This window comes from Paroedura picta, chromosome 9 (assembly GCF_049243985.1).
Source record: "Paroedura picta isolate Pp20150507F chromosome 9, Ppicta_v3.0, whole genome shotgun sequence".
Lineage (NCBI taxonomy): Eukaryota > Metazoa > Chordata > Lepidosauria > Squamata > Gekkonidae > Paroedura > Paroedura picta.
Genome location: NC_135377.1, coordinates 47,465,136 through 47,488,017, shown reverse-complemented (window position 1 = coordinate 47,488,017; position 22,882 = coordinate 47,465,136). Strand labels below are relative to the sequence as shown.

Here is a 22,882-nt window from a genome sequence, read left to right as displayed (position 1 = left end):
AGTGTGCTGCGTGGTGGTAGTAGTAGTAGTAGTAGTAGTAGTAGTAGTAGTAGTAGTAGTAGTAGTAGTAAGATTAGAAAATGTTATGTGCACATTTTTCAAAGACAGAATTAGTAACAAAGAATTTATGTAAATAATATGCCTCACCATTCACAAATGGATCACAAGAAAACTTATTCAGTATTCTAAATTATTTGCAGATTCTATTACTTCCATAAGCGAATCTTGATCTATTTCATTGAATGTATTCCAGACTTTGAGTTCTGTGAATTTTGATGTGACATATGAGTCATATGTTATGCAGCCTTCTTTGTTACTTAACACAGTGATTTTTGCTTCTAGAACCAACTTTCCATAACCAATATCTTTTACAACTTTATGCTTTCAGTGCACGTAATGAATGTTTCACAGAATTTTCCTGAAAGGTAAAATATAACATTTTAAGGCAGATTGTTAATATATTATAATATTATATATTTAGGTAGATTGTTTCTGTAAATTTAGGCAGATTGTAAGTGGCTGGGCAGAAGGGATTGTGTCCATGCTTGGCTCTTGTGTCTCTTTCTTTCATGCCCAGGGACATGCTGATCACCATTTTGGGGGTGGGAGGTAATTTCCTCCATGCCAGATTGGCCAAGGATTCTAGGGTTTTTTGGGGGGGCATGGAATTGGGGTCACTGTGGGTGGGCAGGTAGTTGGGAATATCCTGCATTCCACAGGGAGTTGGACTAAATGATCCTGGAGGTCCATTCTAACTCTACGATTCTATAATGAGCACCAAAACAAATGTGTACCATGATCAGTAACTTGTTTGAACAAAGTTTATGTGCCTTTTTTTTAGTGAAACGGCTGATATAAAAGCTGGAAATCACTTCATCATACAATTTTAAAATTTGAAGGAATTTATATTACTCAGAGATAGTTATTTATAACTGAAAAAGATAATGGTCTGCAATTTTGTGCAAATGTAAGATCCACAGCACAGTGCTCAAAATAATATTTCAGTAAAACATGGGAATTTCTTTTGCCGCTTCCTTATTGAAGGTTCATCTCCATACATGTGAGAGCTCCCCACTCTAAAGTGGAATCCAGTGAGATGAAATGGTCTGCTGCCAGAAGAAAATATTCTCTCTCTGGTGTGTACGTGGAAGTGTAGAAAATAATATTTTCATTATTTTCACTAGCTGATACAGTAGGTCAGGGGTAGTCAATCTGTGGTCCTCCAGATGTCCATGGACTACAATTCCCATGAGCCCCTGCCAGCAAATGCTGGCAGGGGCTCATGGGAATTGTAGTCCATGGACATCTGGAGGACTACAGGTTGACTACCTCTGCAGTAGGTAACATTTATATTCCACTGATCTCAATCCAATGAACAGTTGATTCTGTCACTGATTATGACCCCTGGATTTTTATAGTGTAGTCCTAAGCAGAAGTATACCCTTGTAAACCGATAGACTTCAGTGCAGTTGGAAGGATGTGATTCTGCCTTGGATTGCATTTAAACAGCTTGACTACACAAAATAGTGGCCTTTATCGATAAAGCCACACTTTACACAGTATATATGGGACTGTTTTGTCTTCTGTTCTTGTGATCTAATTAAGCTTGCTTCAGATCTGAATTTTTTCATCTGGACTTGATGTTAGCATGTTAGCTGACGCTCTGGAAACTATGTTATGGCCACATTGCACAATGCCACTTCTGCCCCCACTGTTCTCCCTCCAGCCCCAGAAGCAACAAGAGGGAGAGGGGTGGAGGCTCAGCAGTGGGAGAGTACCCAGCCAAAGCAGGCAAGTGGCATGCCATGTAGCATGTATGCTTGTTCAGGAAATACGTTTCAAAATGGCAACCTTGGTTTGAATTATCCCTTTCCTCCCACTTGATGTAAATTATTATTTTAATCTATTCCCCCTGGATTCCAGGATCTGGACAGTATGTGCACAGAACACCATTGGCACCTGCTTGTACCATGATTTATTCAACTCTAACTACAGCATGAATTGAACAGATTGGGAGCTCAATCTGTTGTTTGAAGAAGACTTAAAAGTTTGCTTAGCGGAGTGGTAGAGTGCAGGCCCTTGTTTTTGGTACTGAATAAAATAGGTGATATACAAATGCAGTGTAGAAGTATAGGTTAAATAGTAGTGAAGCATAATTTTTAATAGGATACTCAAGTTAAAACTTTAACTGTTCTCATTCATATTGAGCTGTGTGGGCTGAGAAGCATCTTTAGCTCATGTTTCGTAAGTGAATAGATTATATATTTAGCCGTTCATCTGTTCTTTGCATAATGACAGAAAATTTCATGTTCCCATTAACTTCAGAGCAGTTTGGACGGCCTTGTTGCTAGTTTCTAAGAACATAAGAGAATGCATTGCATATCAGCCAATGTCCCATCCAGGCCAACACTCTATGTCACACAGTGGCCAGAAAAACCAAGTGCCATTGGGAGGTCAACCAGCAGGGACAGAACTTCAAAAGCCCTCCCTCTGTAACCCCCTAAGGACCAAGAATACAGAGCATAGTCTTCCATCTATACCTTGTGGCTAATAGTCACTGGTGGACTTATCTAAACCCCTCTTGAAGCTGTTGCTGCCACTTTTTGTGACAGTCAATTCCACATGTTCATTACTTTTTATATAAAGAAGTACTTACTTTTGTCTGGTCTAAACCTGTTGTTCATTAATTTCATTGAAGGCTCATGACCTTGCGTTGTGAGAAAGGGAGAAAAGTATTTCTTTCACTACCTTCTCTATCCCTTGCATAATTTTGTAAATCACTCTCATTCTTCTCTTCTCAGGTTTGATCCTGAGCGAATTTGAGAAGATTCACTTGTATATTGCTTGAAAACTGTCCAGCAAGTAAACAAAAGATTGTTTTGATGCTCATTCACTATCTAATGACCTTTATCTGAGAAATCTCATTCCCTATATTTTCTTCACCCTATTCCTTCTTCTTTCTACAGAAAGTGCTATATGGTAAACAAGAGCATTCTGCAGATCCTATGGAACTAGTCCACAAACAAAGCTGTTCAATTGATCATAGAATTGCAAATAAAATATAGGTATCAAGGGCATGCAAGAATCAAGAAGCCACTGTATTTAGTGCTAGACATATCTCCTATTTCAAATGCATCACATTAAAAACATTACTGGGTAATGAAAATTTTATATAACTGTTAATTGTTTTACGTTGTAAGAAGAAATGGTCAATTAACTTGGATAAGCCTGAAAATACTCAAATTAATGCTGATTTGAGTACTTTTCAAGCTTATCCTAACCCAATCAAACATCCCATCAGTTTTAACCAGTTGTATCACAAAAGCCTGAATTGATTCAGACCTGATTCTGCTGATTAAAGATTTGGGAATTGACAAGAACCCCGCCAAACAGCTGATAATGAGTATAAGCTGTTTAGTGGTTCTTTCAATGCCTTGCAGACCTTTCCCAGTCAGTGGAAAGTTCCCTCACTGCTGTCTGGGAAAGATCTGAGGGTGGAAAGAGCTGCCAAACAGCTGAACCCCAGACAGGCTTCTCTCTGCAGCATGATCAGATGTCTGGTGGCAGTTTCAGACAAAGCAGTTCAAGTTTCCTGAATAGGCCAAACTTGAATCAATATGCTGAATTTGTGATTCAGTTGTACAGAATCAGGAAACGTCAAATCCAAAAATTACTGATTTATTTCCTGTTGCACATCCCTAGTTGTAAACTGATATACTTTCCTATTGTTTTTCCTTCAATGTATGGTTTGTAGAGGTATACAGTTTTGTACAATATTTTTGTGTATATAAAGTTAGCATTGATTTGAAGTAAAATCTAAATAAAAGAAAATGTTTTGTCTACACATGCTTCTGGTAAACTGCATTTAGAAACTAAGTCACTTTTCATGTTCCTTCTCTTTGTTGCTTGACTGTAATTGTTTTTATCAACAATTGCCTGTGCTAAAAGGCTGATCTTCACCAGATGTTCTGCTAAAAACAGCAGCAAGTCCAACACTCTATACTCTGCTTTATGGTAGCCCCAGGAGTTAAACCACTTTTACATGTATCTAGATGTTTGACTTTCTAATCCATCATTCTTTTTCTTTTCCATTTGTGTGTTTAGATAAAATATTTTATTTAGTATATTTTATCTCAGGATAGCATGCATTAATCTAAGGATGGCATGTATTCCTCTTCCTCCATTTTACCATCACAACAAATGGCTTGATTTTATGTTCTTATATTGTGTGTTTTGATTGTTGTAGGCTGTCTCAGGACTCAGAAGAGGCAGCATAGAAATATCTTAAACAAATAAGTCCTGTGAGATAGGGGAAGCTGAGACTGGCCCAACCAAGGCTACTCAGTGAGCTTCATGCCACAGTTGGGATTTGTATCTGTATTTCCCACATCTTAAATCAAACCTTAAATACCAAGTTATTATATTATCATAAGTGGAATTTGGGCATCAAACATAAGGCACAAGAAGTTGCTGGAGTATTTTGCATTACCCTGGTGGAGATTCTCAATCATCACATTGCTTTACATACTATCTACTACAATATACAGCAGCCTTTTTCAACCTTTTGACTGTTAAGGAACCCCTGAAATAAATTTTCAGGATTCAAAAAACCGCGTAAGTGATGTCAGCTCCTCCACACCTCCCTAACACCCACCCGGAAGTAACATAACAACATGCAGCCGCAGCCCTCCTTTCACTCCCTCCCCTCCGGTTTACTACTGCTATAGTGGCTCTGCCTCATGTCAACCAGAAAGAAGGGCAGGAGCTAAGAAGGCAGACTGAACCCCCCCCCCCATACCATACCACCACCAACTCCCCCACCTTTTGATTCTTACACCCATGGCCTACCCATTGAGCCCTCTGGGCAGAGATGGCCAGTTCCCTAGCTTGTGGCCAAGTCCATTAAGGCAGGAGTGGAAAGGCCACAGGTCCCCTCCAGAGACTCCATGGACCCTCAGGGGTCCAGAGACCCCTGTTTGGGAATGCCTGGTATAGAGAATGCTTGGTTTTCTCAACCAGGGTTTCATGAAGCCCTGGGGTTTCTTGACAGCCCTGGAAGGGTTTCCCAAATGGGTGGAAGTTAATTTTTAATATACTTTTAAGTTCTTTAAACATCAGGTGATGAATATATGGCCATGTTGACCTGCCCCCCCCAATAACTAATGAAGAGCCCAGAGGGGTGGGAAGGGAGGGGCTCTGGGTGAGCATCTAGACACAGCTATGTTTCCCAACCATATTCTGCATAATCACATGACTTGTGGGGTTTCTCAAAGCCTGAAGAATGTTTCAGGAGTTTCTCAATGGTAAAAAGTTGAGAAAGGCTATAAAATATGTGCTACTGTTTAAAGCTGGAGTAGCAATGTAATCTTGTGTAATCATACATCCTTCTATGCCAGGTTGTTTCAAGTTATAACTCTGCTTAAGATTGCATTGTATTGTTACTGATTATAAAGAACCTATTATTGTGACATTTTCATAAGGAACAAAGGTGTGAATATATCAAATTGGGAGGTGGCCACATTTATCACAGTTTACCATTTGCATTCTGAACTTCTAAAATATTTCAATATGTTGTCCTGGTAGTTGTAGAGTTAATTGGTTTATCATTGATCTAAATTAGCGATCCCCAACCTGTGGGCTGTGGACCACATGTGGTCCTTCGACTAATTGGAGGTGGGCCCCGAAGGACACCTTCTCTCCCCCCCCGGCCGTTTACAACACATTTTGGGTGTCATTGTCTCCCATCACTCCCAGATGGGACTATCTCATTGCAGAGAAACAAGCTCAGGGTTCCCATTGATTTGTCATTGTAATGAGTTAAAATTTCTATGAAAATAAAATGTTCCTTATGTTCATTGTTGTGGTGTGTCTGTATCTTATTTTGAAGGGATGTTTAAACATTACCATAGCAATCAGAGAGTGTTAGGGCAGTGGTTGAGAGTAGAGAACTACCCCCCCCCCCACTGGGCCTCAGTAAAATTGTCAAGCGTTGAGTGGTCCCTGGTGATAAAAAGGTTTGGGACCACTGATCTAAATATCCCGATATTTAGATCAGTGGTATTTAGATATTTAGATCATGAAGTACCTTAGTACTTCAGGACTTTGAAATTCTATTTGGATATGACTCGTGTCAACTAGGTGCTAGACAATTTGTGTAGTCTCTACAATTTTAGTGGCACATCCTTAAGGCTGAATTTTGCATTAGATAAAGAGGTTCTACAACCACTGAGCATTAAATCAATGGGGCTATTTGTACTCTTAATTACAAGTGTGTTCCATAATGGTCTTAAGAGCAACAGTCCAGATTCATGCTTCAGAATCAGGACCAAAAACGTGACTTATCACCCTACCCTCATTAGAAACTGTAAAGTTATTTCAGACAGCAGCTCATAATTTTGAAAAATAAAGTGTTTCAGCTTCTGACTAGGATAATTAATACCACTAGTCCTAACTAGAACTAATTAGTCTGAGGAAGAGTGCACGCACTCGAAAGCTCTTGCCTTGAATAAATCTTTCTTGGTCTTAAAGGTGCTATTGGACTCTATTTTTGTAGAACTAATCAGAAACACATAAAACTAGTATCTGGAAGAACTGCATAAAATGTTTGGAGGCTGGCATCTGTATCTGATGCAGGCGTTTGTGAGAAAACGAACAAGGGCTCCAATTAACAATTCATGTAGATCTGTTTTTTGTTTGTTTATCTTTTAAAGCAAGAATACTTTATCTAGAAATATGGGAAATTTGCTATATCTAGGAATATGATTTTGTTTTGTTTTCTTGTTCTATGATCAAGGGTGAGTGTGTGTGTGTATATACATATATATGATTACTTTCCCTCCAGATGTAGTAAGCAAAGTAAGATGCATTGTGCTCAACTGGATGATTGTGTAATTTTCTTTGATAGCTTCTAACTCCTTCATTGACTGATATAAATGATATATAATGTAATACGATTTTAGGTTAATTAATTAATGTTCTGCTTCTGTATGGCTTGTGGTCTGTAATAAAACTTGGCTGACTGACGTTGAGTTGTGTACTTCGAAGTGATGTCACGTGTTGGAATAAAACAATATAGAGATCTGGAAAATTCCAAAGCACTGTGTAACAATGTGATGTCATTTTCTGTTATGTAATTATACTCTTCTAAGCCCAAACCCTTTATCAATGGATTTGAAAGGCTATAGCTCGTTTTTAGAATTGCACTGTTAGTACGTTTGCTCAGAACAGGTGTACAGATTTTTCCTTTTTGATGGATAGCGCCCCCCCCCCCAAAAGTGCCTTTCTGGTCTTCAGGATCAAATAATGAAAAAAATGTATTTAACTTAACTTTAAAAGTATTTTCCAAACCATCTATACAATTTTACATGGTTAAGAATGAAAGCAATCATGCATAAAATGACTCAGCTGGTGGTAATTCTTTGTCATATTCACCATATAAGGGAAATCCATCTTTTGTTGCCCGGCAGTTCTTACCTTCTCAGCAGCATGCTTAAGTGGCAAATCTTACTGTTACTTAGTAACAAGTCTCTATTCCTGTTCTGCTCATCGGGTATTTTTGTCTTAATGCTGACTAAATAATTTGGAAATTCATATTCTTTTCATATTCTCATTTTTCTGCATTTGTGTGTATTTGTGTGCTATATGCTCTCATAAAGGTTAATATACTAAAACATACAAATTTTTCCCCATACATGCCTTCTGGTCTTTTCAAATTCCTATTTGCATTTACAAGGTATCCTCCTGTGCAGATGGCCGTTTGCTATGAAATTTTACAGATAATAATTCAGTTAGCGTAATTTGATTTTAAACTGGACATACAATGAAAAGTGCCATCAGTCAGAAGGGATGTCCATAAACGTTCTTTTTCAAATGGCCTTCTGCAACAGAAAGATACTCTGTAAATACAAAACTTTATTTTAGTATCACTGTCTGCTGAAATAATGTGAATGCAATTGGATGCATAAACAACAAATATTCAGGGCTGTTGCTTGGCAGTAGAGTGCTTCCATTGAATACGGAAGGTCCTAGGTTAGTCTCTGGCATCTACTGTTAAAGGATCTCAAGTAGCACGTGTTGTGAAAGACCTTTCTCTGCCTAAGACTTGCAAGAGTAGAATGTTCTAAGCTAGATGGACAGATCATCTGTGTCAGCACAAGGCAGCTTCGTGTTATATGTTATTTCTAGAATGCTTAGCAAAAGGGCATCAGGTCAAGACTTCTGCCCACTGACAGGATCCTATGCACTTCATTTGCACATCATTCCTCTGGCATAAATAGGGCCACAGGGTGCTACAAAAAAGAGGACAAGAGTTCTCAAAGTGCAGCACACCAAAAGGATAGCAGAGTTGAAATCCTTCTTTTAAATGCCATCACAATATCCTGTCGCAATATGTTTGTGTTACATGGAAAAGTACCTGGATCTGCTCCTGCTCTGAAAGTGAATTCACACACACACACAAAGAAATTTTCCTAGTCTTTATCTAAGGAAAAATGATCTCCATTTACTTGGGACTTTCTTGATTAGTAAAGTTAATCAAACCATCTATGTCAGTGGTTCTCAACCTGGGGGTCGGGACCCCTTGCTTGCAAAACAGTATGAAAAAGCTCAGTTCACAGATCCCTCTAAATCAGTGGTTCTCAACCTAGGGGTCAGGACCCCTTTGGGGGTCGCAGCATTAGGAAGGTTGGGAACCATTCCCTGTGTTGTATACACAGTCTATTTAGACTTTCAGGTCAATTCATGGAGATCTGTGACAGGGAAAAGATACACCTTCCCACAAAGTGATGTATGGAGTGTCTTCCACATTGCCATATGGGATTCAAATGTGAGAATCTCAAATTTAAAAGTCCTCTGAGCGATGAAGTGACTGTGCGGCCTTGTCAAGTGGCATCCTAAGCAGGGTTATAGCTGCTTAGTTTATCAGAAGGCTTAGAAGAGGTTTGTAGGTCTGTTTCTCATGGTTCATAGGTTTCTTGTATACATTAAATAAACCAGGATTGTTTAGTATACTGTACACGTAAATTCTAAAAAGTTGATTAAAATGTAGTTTTCCAATGTTGTAAAATGCATCACATGCCCAAATTTTCCTCTCATAAGGAATTAACATTTCATCTTTTGTTTCAAAATTGCTTATAACTGCTCTTAGGTAATTGGTTACATAATGCTGATTTTGGTTAATATATTAGGTTAATTCTGCTTAATAATGTCTGGCTTGGTTCTAGCATTTTGATGTTACAGTTCTGACATTCATGTGGTTTTTCTTATGCTGTTACCTTTTCCTTTCTTGAAAATATTACTTTTGATCATCACATCTGTCCTTTGGAACTGTGTTTGACAGCATAGTCTGTAAGCCAGATTTTGAATGACTCTGGTAATAGAGTTGCTTGCTACCACTTCCCTTGGGAGACTGGCTATTCCATAGCCTTAATAAATTGTGTTTGCAAAGGAACTGGGAAAGCTGTAATATATTTTTGCAAAGCTGTCAGAAGCAGTAAGTGTTCTGTACCTGACAAGGCCCAACACTCCATTGTAGTGATTTTAAATGCTTCTAGAGGTATTTCAAATCCAATTTCTGTTTGGGGAAATGACTGAGTTTGCTAACTATTCCAAATTCTATTCCTCTAAATCCAGAACAACTTCTGAGCATACTAGGTGTCTTGCAAATACATATCTGTAAGTTTTTAAAAGCAATGGATGCTTGAAGTTCTAGTAGTTGCAGTGGAACACAGAAGTGCTTTATGGATGGTACTTTTTGTGTAGAACTTTACAAGCCATAAACTTCTTATACAGTATAGGATTGTGCTATTATCTCCCTAACATACCAAAAGGCTACATGTAATACAGATATCCTGAACAGCGGTGGTCCCCAACCACTGGGCCGCGGCTCCCTCTCCCCACCCCCCACCCCCCATAGTAAGAAACTTCCCAGGCTGCAAGCAAATCGGCCGCAAAAGTGGCCGATTAGCTTGCGGCCCAGCAAGATTATTTTTGTGGGGGGGGGAGAGGGAAGCAGGGCCGCGCATGCACGGCACTTTTGTGCATGCGCAGAAGTGCCGCGCATGCACATTCTCAGCTGCGCATGGTGCAAACGCGCATGCGTGGCTCCACGGCCGGGCGATTGCCCTCCCTGCCGCCGCCGATCCACAGCCTGTAAAAGGTTGCGGACCACTGCTGTACAGTTCCCACTGATACTATGTGACCTACGGCAGGAGTTATAGCACGATGCAGCAAAGACCCAGCAGCACTGGATTCCCCACTGACATAAATTTACACTTATGTGGTCCTTTCACCTCCCATTTTTAAGTTTGTAAATTACATGAGAGATAATAAAATATATAATTACTGTGATATATATCAATATGTTAAATGAAACATGTTGTGATTGGTGCAAACCTTTTTTAAAAATGTGGAATATAGGCCCTTCTTGATCTTGAGGCCCTAGGCTGAAGCCTAGTTAGCCTATGGGAAAATCCGGCCCTGCTGACACCAGTGTGTTTCTTAGAGGCCTAACCACACATTATGTCTTTCCTTCAGTTGGCAAAATCAGTTTTATACTTGTGAGTTCCCAACTGGCACACAAAGCCCAATTGAGATTGGGACCATGGCATGCAGGTCAGACCACGGCATGCAGGTCAGCTTCCCCCATATACACACCATTTTTTGAATGGCTCCAGGAAGCTAATAATTGCCAAATTGGAGGCTACAGGTGTTCTGAAGGGATACATAGAAATTTTTCCAGCTGGGCAAACAGCACTCTCCTGGGACCATTGCAGGTGATAAAAATTACATCCAGGGAAATTATACACCTCTTCTCCATTTGCATCATGGCCTTGATTTGAATTGGGCCTCATATACTTGGTAGCTGAGTTCTTTGTAAGGATCATGCAAACATACATTTGAGTGATAGTCCTTACTTTAGGATTGTGTATCAAATAATTAGTCCCAAAGTTTTGGCTAGGGCCTAGGAATTCCAGATTCAAATTACAGATTAGCACTGGAGCACCTTAGAAGGGCCTGTGTCTAAATACTTTCCCTTATTATAACCTGTCTAACTGGGTTGTTTTGAGGCTAAAATAGAGGGGGGAAATCTACATATCCTGAGCACTTTGGAAGAAAGGCAGATTTTTTTTTAAAAAAATGATGTATACCCTTTTGCAACTGTTTCAATTACTCTCAGGGATGGGCATCAACCGGGTCACAAGCCAAAATGTATTACCCCTTGGCCCAGTTCATGGCTTCCAAACTGAGGTTCAGGGGAGGCACCTCCCCCAAACATTTCCCAGACTTTTATCCAGTTCACTTCAGAGTTGGACCATTTATACCTAGCAGCTGAACAGGGTGATCAGCCCAACAGCTGTTAGCCATTTAAACCATCCATTTTTCTCCCTTTCCTCCAAGTGGGGGGAAGTGAAATGGCTGCCAACCATTTCATGGATTGGCTTCACTTCCCCTGCTTCAAAGTGGACAGGAGCAAAATCCATCAGTGAAATGGCTGGCAGCCATTTAAACTGTCTATTTCTCTCCCTTCCACTATGAAGCAGAGGGAAGCAGAAAGGGCCACTGAAATGATTGCCAGCCCAACCCTATCCTCAGTAGCTCCAATGATTCACGTGAGCCCAGGTACATCTAGGATTTGCCAGATACCTTGGATGCAAAAAGAAGGTAGTTAAAGGAAGTAAATGTAAACACAGTAGGGCCAGTTGTAGATTGTGCTTCATATTACTATTAGGAAACTATATTACTCAGTGATTAAACTGTAAGTGTTATGACGGAATAGCTATATAGTAAGGATGGCTATATAGTAAGGATGGATTAGAGCCTCTTGTGGCGCAGAGTGGTAAGGCAGCCGTCTAAAAGCTTTGCCCATGAGGCTGGGAGTTCAATCCCAGCAGCCGGCTCAAGGTTGACTCAGCCTTCCATCCTTCCGAGGTCGGTAAAATGAGTACCCAGCTTGCTGGGGGGTAAACGGTAATGACTGGGGAAGGCACTGGCAAACCACCCCGTATTGAGTCTGCCATGAAAACGCTAGAGGGCGTCACCCCAAGGGTCAGACATGACTCGGTGCTTGCACAGGGGATACCTTTACCTTTACCTTTAAGGATGGCAGTCAACTGTGACTCACAGTCCAATTGTTGCTTTGCTTCAAATGCTATTCTTCAGGTACTGCTCACTATGTGCCTCTGTCCTTGTTTAAGGTAGATGTTTGTTTAGGAGGAAAGCTTCCTCATCCATAATGTGACTGCTGTGGTTCTCTCATTCTGCCATCAGTGGTAAGGGCCATGACATATTTGCATTCCAGGTTGTTCATCTTTGAGCATGTGATAACCAGATGTTGCATGCCTAATGAAATAATTTTTGCAGCCTTGATGCATTAATATATCCTAAGCCATTCCGGGATGCTATCATCATCATCATCATCATCATCATCATCATCCAAATATGCATATTAATTGCTACAGCATTTCACATGTTTTATTTTCAATTTTTCTAGGCTATTCTGGGTGACCTTTCAGTAACATAAACATACACATTCAGATGACGTTGGGATATTTTTCACCTCAATGATGAAAGGATTATCTGGCAGTCGCAGTCACCACCATGGAATTGCCTGTGAACCAGCATGTGATTCTCTGGTACATCATTCAGACAGGAAGCCATATTTGTTAAATCCTGTGGACCATCATCCTGCAGATCACTCCTACTACACTCAGAGGAACTCTTTTCAGGGAGAATGTATGGTTCCCTACAATGATCAGATAGCTAGCAGTACATTCCCACGGAGACATTACAATTCTCATAATGAGCTTAAAGATGAGTGTGCTTTGGTGCCACATGGAACAGCTAATAAAGCTAACCGCATCCCTGCCAATCTATTGGACCAGTTTGAAAGGCAGCTCCCTATTAATCGAGATGGCTATCATACCTTACAGTACAAACGGACTGCTGTAGAACACCGTAGTGATAGTCCAGGAAGGATCCGCCATTTGGTTCACTCTGTTCAAAAGCTTTTCACAAAGTCTCATTCTCTTGAAGGCCCATCAAAAGGCAGCATTAATGGAGGCAAAGCAAGCCCAGAGGAAACACAGACTGTGAGGTATGGCAAGCGTAGCAAGAGCAAAGACAGAAGGTCAGAAGGAAAATCTAGGTCGAATGCATCTGGATGGTGGAGTTCAGATGACAATCTGGATAGTGATGTTTGCATTTATCATCATGGGCCAAGCGGAGTTATGACTATGGGAAGATGCCCTGACCGTTCCACTTCTCAGTACTTTATGGAAGCTTATAACACTCTTAGTGAACATGCGGTGAAGCCATCCAGAAGCAATAACGATGTCAAATGTTCCACCTGTGCAAACCTGCCAGTAAATTTGGATGCTCAGTTAATGAAAAAAAGCTCTTGGTCCTCTACGCTGACCGTGAGCAGAGCCCGTGAGGTTTACCAAAAAGCTTCCATGAATATGGACCAGACGGTGGTGAAGTCAGAGACTTGTCAACAAGAACGGTCTTGCCAGTATCTTCAGGTACTGTATATGTTGTTAATTACATTACTAATACTTTCACTGCCTTCCTCTCTGAGATGAAACTGAAAATGGAAAGATGAAGGTGGGAGTCAATCCAAACACAAATTATGAATAAATCTGCATTTTGGTTGCTAAGATTCGGTGTTTCAAATGAATGCATAGAGTGAGGCACTGGTTTGTTTCTTTTTAACAGATTGAAAAGAACAAAAGCTCTCTGAATAATTTGGGGGGATTAAAAAGGCACTCAAGGCACACAAAATAGCACAGCAGGGTCACAAGGGAACTGGAGGTAGTAAAGCTTTCATTTAGCTTTACAATATCAGTGAACCTGATATTGCCAGTACAGACAACCATTAGCTTCTGTAATCTTAGGATTTGCTTTCAGTGTATTATTTTGTGATGAAAACTTCAAAACCCTTTAAATATTTGGCAATGTCATAGCGTTTTATACACGTGAAACCAAACTACTATCCGTTTTGCCACATACAAGAAACCTCATGTAATAATTACATGAAATGGCCAGATTGGTGTAGCTAGCTATTATTTATTCTTTCTTCCTTTTTTAAAAATAGCACTGACTGGAAAATGCAAAGTTGAAAGACTGAAATTATTGAATGTTCTGATTATACTCTTTAAGAGTACATCACTGGCTCCCTCACAAGCTGTTTGCAGTTAATAAAGCGTCACTATTTTTCACCAGTATTGTATCTTTAAATGTCAAGAATCAGATGTCTGCTCTTGGAGCTATCATACTGCCAGTGAATGTTTGTGGCAAGAACGTGGATCAGAAAATTAACACAGTTTCAGTCTTGCAAGATCCCTGGATTGCTTTTTATGCATTTTATTTTGAAGCAGATATGGCACATCTAACTGTGCATGGACAGTGGAGTAATGTCAAACAAAGAAGAGAAAAGACCATGAGGAAAAAAGAGGTTTGATCAAAAAAGATTATTTTCAAAATAGTTGTATTATTGCTGTGCAATTCTGTTTATTGGCTGTTTAGTTCTATCTCTATATGTTGTATATTTAAGGCTAGTTTTCTCTTGTGGTTTGCTTTATGGGACATTGTGCAATAACGTTTTGGCACTTAGTTTATACTCATGTTAAAAAGGAAGATTTTACTACTCTGTAAAGGAGATTCCTTTAGTTATAGCACAGACTATTCATAAATGAAGGGGGGGCAAGTTTAGAAGAGGTTATTTTCGTAATATTATGTTCATTTTTGCATCTATTTAAATCCCAATTGACAGGAAATTCTGTATATCCGATATCTTTTTTTTACCAGCACGTGCCTCTCTGTTTATAACAGATCCTTATGCATAACTGACTGAGGGGACTTAAGAGGGTGCCGTTGTAAAGAGTCATATATTGATATTGTAGCAGAGAAAGTTGTTTATTTTGTGCGTCATTTTGTAAGCCTCTTCTTTTTCTTTTGTTAGTTCTTTGTTTTTAATATCTAGACATTATTAGCTAAAGAGCCCATGACCCAGTATGTGACAAGGTGGTATGAAGACAAGTGCAAAAAAAAAAAAAAAGTACCAAGCTCAATGTTGCATGAACCCCACCAGAGGGACTTTCAGATAAGATTTAATTGCCAGGAATAGATTTCTGAAGTAGAATTAGAGGGCATTATCTGTGTCTGCTTGGAAAGCTGTCCAGCATTCTTTCAACATGGCTAAATGGCTTCATTTATTTACCTTGCTGTCCCTCTGTCTAAATTTTTAGTAAGTACTTTCCAGATTTGAAGGAATGGCAATGCTACAGGATGGTTTTAATGAGAGATATATCCAAATGGTATTACAATTTGTACTGCCTTTATTAATTCTGAATATCAGTCAAATAAGAGTGACGAATTGAAGAGGTGGTATAAAATCACAGTCTTTAAATAGCAACTATACTGAATATTAAAAAGTGTACCTGTTTAAACACTCCTGTGTATTTCTTTCACTTTATTATGCCATAGAATAGTTTAACCAGGAGGCATTATTAATTTGGGAAATGGTTGGGGGGGGGGTCCCCAAAATGTGAAATAAGAGCACATTATTGAAAATGTCAAAGGAAGATTGGAAAACTGTTCATCATGGGTTTTACAGAGACAAAGAGTGCAAAAGTTTTAGTGGGTGTGACTTCTTTGGCAGAACCAATGAGCCAGTTCCAGTGGTGGAATTACTGAAATGGGGCCGTTGTAAATAAATGTTTTAATATGTATTCTGGTTTTTAAGAAATTGATTGTTTTAACATAGGCCGTTAGGAAGGGTGGGATACAAAAATGATGATGATGTTGATGATGATGATGATGATGATGATGATGATGATGATGATGATTGTGGGAATCACTGGCCTGGCTGCTTTTCACTTTGCATGGAAGCAGGAATGTACAGTGCTATCAAAGAAGATCTGTTAAGAGCGTTCAGCACCACCTGCTTGTGACTATGTGGGTTGAGCATCAGAATGCAGAAAATACTCTACTGAGTAAGATTCATCTTCTGAAGTAGTGTAGAAGAAAAGTAGGACTATGGAAAGGAAACCTGGGTTCAAATCCCTACTTGGCTGTGAAGCTCACTGGGTGACCTTGGTCCTGTCAGGCTTCACAAGTCTGTTGTTATGACAAAATGGAAATGGAACCACTCTGTGATTCCTGGATGAAGGAAGGATAAAATATAATCTAATGAATAAATAAAGCAGAACTAATATGAACAAACAAATGTTTATATCTTTTGCCACATTTATTCAAGCTGGCAGTAACTGTTTGAAAAATGGGAAGACAACTCAGGGCTTGATATGGAATACCATATCATTTGTGGCTGCACATTAAATAGGGGGAAATCCCTTTTAAAATGAAAGCAATAAAATGACATCAAACTTCAGCTTTGGAGGCAATGAATGGGAATGGCCTAGGTAGCAATGGGTGGGACCAGGAGACTCACTACCACAACTGCTCAACACTTCATAGTGGGAGGCAGCAAAGCATAAGTCTCTCTTGTTCCACTGCCTCCTGTCCCTTGGGAAAGTGGGAGACTGAAGAGCAAGAGAACCCAGAGCAAAGCCCCACTTTCCAGTGGTCAGGGATGTGTTGGAAGCAACAACAGAGTACAAACACACCACTGTTTCTTCCTGGTGTCTTCTCCATTGACAGAGAATGGGATGTGGCTCCTCATTGGACTTACTATTGCAGTTCCCTGTGTGAGCGCTAAATAAGTAGCTGTGGTGGTGTGTGGGTCAGGGTTTGGTGGTACCACCCTTCCTGCTGCATGAAGAATGGGAGAGTAGTCAGGTAAGTAATGAGCTGGGAAAATGGGTGACCACACATTGGCTAGATGCAGGTGGCCAGGCTGGCAGGTGGATGTCTTGCTGGCCAGGACAGTGGCTGGGTAAGTAGTGAGAAAAGGCAGATAGACAAATGGATAAGCTCTCCTGGTGTTTATTCAGTTCATTGGGTTCTGTGGGGCTTACTCCCATGTAATTGTGCATAGGAAAAGACTGAAAGGAAAGGCAGGCAAAAGGATAAATGAACAAGGGATGGCGCTTCCCAAACTCCAGAGATGAGAGTTGTGGGCTTGGTAAGCTGTGGGCTTGGGAAGACTGCAATAAGGTTTTGGTGAACCATGTGTGCTCCGTACTCCCAATCAGAATATAATTTCTGACTTGGTCCTGCCTGCTGTTGTATATGTGGCAGTGTCATTCACAATGATTAGGTGGAATAGCTCTCCATCCCACCTCTGTTTCCCATCATGTTTTCATTCTGGTAGGTGGGGCAAAATATGGGACTAACCGCCTTCTACATTGGGGACATGGAGTTAGAAAATGGGTTAAGAAATCCACACTACAAGCTTGATGTGCCTTCAACTAATCTGCATAAACCTGTTTCTAACATTTTGTTATACCCTAGCACAACTATTATACTATTAAGCCATGATAGCAAGAACATAAGAGCTCATTTTTGTAACTCTTTTACCTGGTGCTGCTGGTAAAGGCCTAGCACCATATAGACTGGGAAAATCACAGGGATTCTTTCCCATGCAGTTATTGCCCTGTTAGGACAGAAGGAACTGATTGAGTGGGAAGGAACCATATCTTGGCTCCATCCAAACTGTGACTGTAACAGCTGAGAGGTGTCTAAGAAAGTGGAAGGGAGAATATTGAGCAGACTCAGACAAGCTATCTTAGCTGTCAGTGTCCTGAAGAAGACAAACAAAATTAATGAGACAATCTGAGGGAACTCCTCTTCCAAGTAAATACACTGTAACACTCTGGAAGGGACAAATTCCGCTTTGCACTCCAGCTCCAGACATCTCTAGGGGCATGAGGAAAGTTTTCATAGAGTAGCTCATCCCTTCTGGAGAAGGTCCCTTTGGGCATTATTGTCCTGAAATCACTTGCTTGGTCCTTCAAACAGAGGTTGCTTCTTTTTTATTTTAATTTTTCTTTTCTTTTTTGAATGTGGATACAGACTTGTAAGGGAACAAAATACTAAGGCACAACTTCCCAGCACAGACTGCAGAAGGTAGAAGGAAGCATGCAGCCAAGTAAGTAAGCTATTAGCAGGAGAACAAACCACCCCAGAAGCTAACTAAAGCAGACAGAACCAAACTGACAGCCAGTTTGAGCATGTGTTAAGAGAACCATATTGTGTAAATATAGGAATCAGCATTGAAACCTTTTTAACTGATGTTTATGTGGACATTAGTGGATCTTTCCACTAGTCCCAAACATGTCGATGGAGTAGTGAAAATGACCAGACTAGTTGCAAGAATTTCGCAGCTTAGTGAATTTTACTCACAACAGAAAACTTCTTTTTAATGTTTCTGAAGGTGCTGGGAAGGTAAATGTGAAAATCAAAAAGAAATTATATAAACAAATCAAGAAAACATAGATAGATAGATAGATAGATAGATAGATAGATAGATAGATAGATAGATAGATAGATAGATAGATAGATAGATAGATAGACAGACAGACAGACAGACAGACAGACAGACAGACAGACAGACAGACAGACAGACAGACAGACAGACAGACAGACAGACAGACAGACATCCTGTCTTTGCCTATAAGAAAAAAAGTGGTGGTTATTGTCATCCCTGGTTTGTAAAACACTTCAGGTTGCTATGAAGTAACAGTGGAAATAAACACATCTGTATAACATGAGAGTGTTTGTTTTTGTTTTTTTTTACCTTAAAATAAAGAACTGCTTGAATTAAAGTTTCAGACATACAGTGCTATGGGATATGATCTGTATGTAGAAACTGACAGATATCATGAGTAGGGATGGAAACGAACCAGAAAATTCTGTTTCCATTCGGGGTTCGGGTTGTTCTTGAACTGAACCCCTAAACCAAGCAAAAACCCTGAAATAAACCTGCTGGTTCAGGCTGGACCATCTCACTCCAGACAGTGCATTGAATCGGTTGCCAGCTATTTAGAAGAAGAGATGTTTCTTATATGCCACTTTTCTCTACCCAAAGGAGTCTCGGAATGGCTTACAGTTGCCTTCCTTTCCTCTCCCCACAACAGACACCCTGTGAGGCGGGTGAGGCTGAGAGAGCCCTGATATTACTGTCCGGTCAGAACAGCTTTATCCATGCTGTGGCCAGCCCAAGGTCACCCAGCTGGTTGCATGTGGGGGACTGTGAAATCAAACCCGGCTTGCCAGATTAGTCCGCACTCCTAACCACTATACCAAGCTGGCTCTCTGTCACCTAGCAGCTTGGTTGATCTGCTAATCAGCTGTTTAAATAGCTGCCAGCCACTAGGCTTAAATGACTGTCAGCCATTTCACTAATCAGTTTTGCAAAACAGTTTAAATGGTTCACAGCCATTTAAACCTAACAGCTGATGAGAAAACTGCTCTGCTCAGCTTCTAGGTTTAAATGGTCCAAACCCCCAAACTAAGAAATCTCGGGGGGGGGGGAACTGGTCCAAATACATAATTAATTTTGTATGGTGAAGTGACTCTTGCCCATCCCTTGTCATGAGCGCTTCAGCTGCTCTTCTTTATGAGTTGGCTAGGGTTTGTTTGTTTATGTATTTATGTATTTATGTATTTATTGGATTTATAACCAACCACTCTCAAACTGGCTTAAGGCAGGTAACAATAATCCAACAATAAAACCCCATTAAAATCCATTAAAACTCCAACCGACATTATTACAACCCCAAACAGATGGCTAAACTTCATATGGGGAAAGACCTTATGAAGACAGCATAGGGAGAGACCAACCTGCATCAAGATGTCCAATGCCAGTAATCAAGGGGGACCCATACCACTTGCGCCACCGGCTCCAACCATATACCTGCCGTCTGATGTTGTCCCAAACAGTCCTGTATTATTTAATCGGGGGAAAACTGAAGAAATATCAGACAAAAATGTTCAGTAATTCTAGGACTGAGGGAAGACTGGGTCTGGGAGGCATAGCGAGCTGGATGCAATGGCAAAGGGTAGCAGATTCTGTCTTCTGCAAGGACCTGGACCAATTGCAGAAACAAAGGGCTCCACTTCTTCTCCCTGTGCTAGCAAGTGAGGGTTACTGTGGCTCAGTGGATGATCCTCTGCTTGCCATGCAGAATATTTCAGTTTCAATCCCTGGCAACGCAAGTGTCATGATCAGGACAGAGTTCAGCTAGCAAAGTCCTCTCAAAGCAAGCATCCAAGATCTCCAGGTGAAATCCAAAGGAAAGCTTTATTGAAAAGGCAATACAGGAACTGAAGACAGCCAAGAAACATTGAACAAACTCAGGGAAGAGACCTCGTTTTGTAATCCTAATCTGAATCAAGATCCAACAGCACTTTAAGATAGAATATCCATTGGGAACTCACAGGTGCAATATAGTGGCAAGTCCCCATGGCAAACTGGTATATGTTGCAATGTGTAAGTTGGCACGAACCTGCTATGCTGGCTTCTTCCAGTGACTTCAGTACAGTGGCCAGATTGACACTTTTTCTTGACAGTAGGATTGCCAATTCTGTTTGGATAATTCCTGACGATTTGGGTATGAAGCCTAGGGAGAATGAGGTTTAGTGAGGGAAGGGACTTCAGTGGACAATTTTCTCCAGTGGAACTAACTTCTGTTGTCCAGCAGATATAATTCCAGGAGATCTCAAGGCTGCCTCTGGTGATTGGCAATACAAGGAAGGCAGGCTTGTGGTATAGAGCCATTTTTCATGGAGATTAGAGGGCTGCAGTGGGGAAGGGCAGAGGCAGGACATTTCTGTACTGCTCTTGGAAAATTTAGTCTGGATACCACTGAAGGTTAGAAAATTGTAATCTCACCAGTTTTCTTATCGTATGACATTTACTGCCCCACACTTTAAAATGCGTAATGACACAGAAATCACAGTAGTTTTTGATCTGAATTATACATTTGCTGGGAAATCTGCCACTCATCTTTTTTTGAATGACTTTCATCTAAAATCCTTTGGCTGGAAATCCTTTTCCTGGAAATATTCTGACTCTAACCAAGAACCAGCCCAAAAAGAAATGCTCAAAGCTGTTCCAAGATTCAGTGATAACCTCAGTTTGTTCTTTATTTGGATCCCTTTTGTCGTTTTGTGATTTATTAGTAGTTTTCATTATTTTAATGATGTAACTTTTTAATATCAACCCTCAATGTCAATAATGATCCATTGTCATTAATTAATTAAGATTAAAGTTCTGTTGTGTTTTAACAGCTTATAGTTTTTAATACATCGCATATTGATAGATCGATAATGTCTCATGGTTTCACAGAGCTGTAAACAATTTGAACTAATTTCTAGTCTGGAACTGTTAATCCTGATAAATAAAGGTCTTTTCAAAGATATGACAGATGGACTGTGTGAAAAGTAGATCAGAATCAGAATTAAAATTTTGAAGGAACTTCAAAAAGGTGAATGAGACTTTAAATTGGAATAGCCTGCATAGTTTTCTAAGAACTACAAAAGCTACTGTAATATTTATACTGCATTTGGAGACATGTCCCAACAGCCCCTTCCTGTTGATAGTGATACATAAAAACTATCCTGACTTTTTTGGGATATGAGAGAGAGAAGGGAAAGATTGGAAACAGGGGAGAAAAGCAGTGAGAGAGAAAATAACAGAGTCAAGAAACAGGCCTTTGAGAGCTGTTAGCACTGCCATTCTCCAGGTGGTAACTGGTGATCTCGCCATATTACAACTAGTCTCCACGAGACAGAGATCAGTTCCTCTGGAGAAAATGGCTGCTTTGGAATGTGGACTCTATGCCATTACACCCAACTGAAGTCCATTCCCTTCTTCAAACCTACCCTCCCCCAAAATATCCAGGTGTTTCCCTAACCAAAGCTGGCCACCCTAATTTTTACAGAGGCCCTAGTGTGGGTTCTTATAGTGCCCTGAAAGAGTATTGTCAGCATGCTGAAACTAAAAGTTGGGTCTGTCATTTAAACTCAAATGTTCTAAGAGAAAGGAAGGGACTGGAAAGGTTATTGAACTTGTCTTGGTCTATGATGGAACTGGCAACTAGAGAAATCTAGTCAAATTCTAACACTCTGAAACTAGTTATTATTTACCAGACTAGATAATAATGGCTGATGTTTCCCTGCACCATTGGATCTTCTGTTGCTTTTAACATTTGCCTTGCAGGGGAAGACTTTCTCGCTGCAGAGACACAGAGCCACACATTTCTTTTATTTGGCTTTAAACAGGCCACAACTTTATTCAACATTTAGCTGAGCGTTGGATAGCATGGGGAATTAGGAACCAGCCCTCTTGTGGTTCACGAGCCACAAGGCAGCCATAGATTAATCCTGCAGGTATGCACAGGGCCCTCCAGCGCCCGGCCGGGCTTCCCGTGCCCCCAATGACCTGCTGGATGTTACAGGGAGGTGACCAAATTATGAAACCCATTGAGGTGTCGATCTCTGCCGGGTTCCGAATCACCCAGAAATGGTTTCAAGGGCATCCTCCATGAGTGATGGCCACCCAGCTCCGCTTACCCATGGCCTCTTATGGAGGCCCCCCCACTAGAGCATGCCAGCACACAGGCTGGGATTGCTCAAACAATGGTTCCTCCCCATGCCCAAAACCACAAGTTTTATATGCTCCTGTTTTATATCCTGTGTCTAATGCCTGTTATTATGAGATATACTTGAGCTTAACTTGTGTTAAAACTCTCATGTAAAGTGTACCGTCCATGTTATACAAGGCTTATCCTCAGTTAGTTACAATTCATAATTGTCAGGTGTTCATACATGCCTTTTTAAATTCTTGGTTACATGAATTAAGAAGTTCATAGTTTAACAGCAGTTAAATCTATTTCGGTGGGTAGCCTTGGTGGTATGAAGCAACAGAACAGAGTTTGAGTCCAATGGCATCTTTAAGACCAACAAAGTTTAATTTTGATTT

General features: G+C 40.3%; 1 protein-coding gene across 10 annotated transcripts in view; it reads left to right on the top strand.

Moving 5' to 3' along the window:
• Window positions 1-22,882, top strand: part of DLGAP1 (DLG associated protein 1) — a 338,129-nt gene that overhangs the window by 194,872 nt on the left and 120,375 nt on the right. For all 10 annotated transcript variants that reach the window (XM_077352686.1, XM_077352684.1, XM_077352681.1 and 7 more), the window contains one exon: window positions 12,491-13,520. In XM_077352686.1, the coding sequence (XP_077208801.1) occupies window positions 12,561-13,520 (960 nt within the window). In that variant the 5' untranslated portion in view covers window positions 12,491-12,560. The remainder of the gene's footprint in view (window positions 1-12,490; window positions 13,521-22,882) is intronic.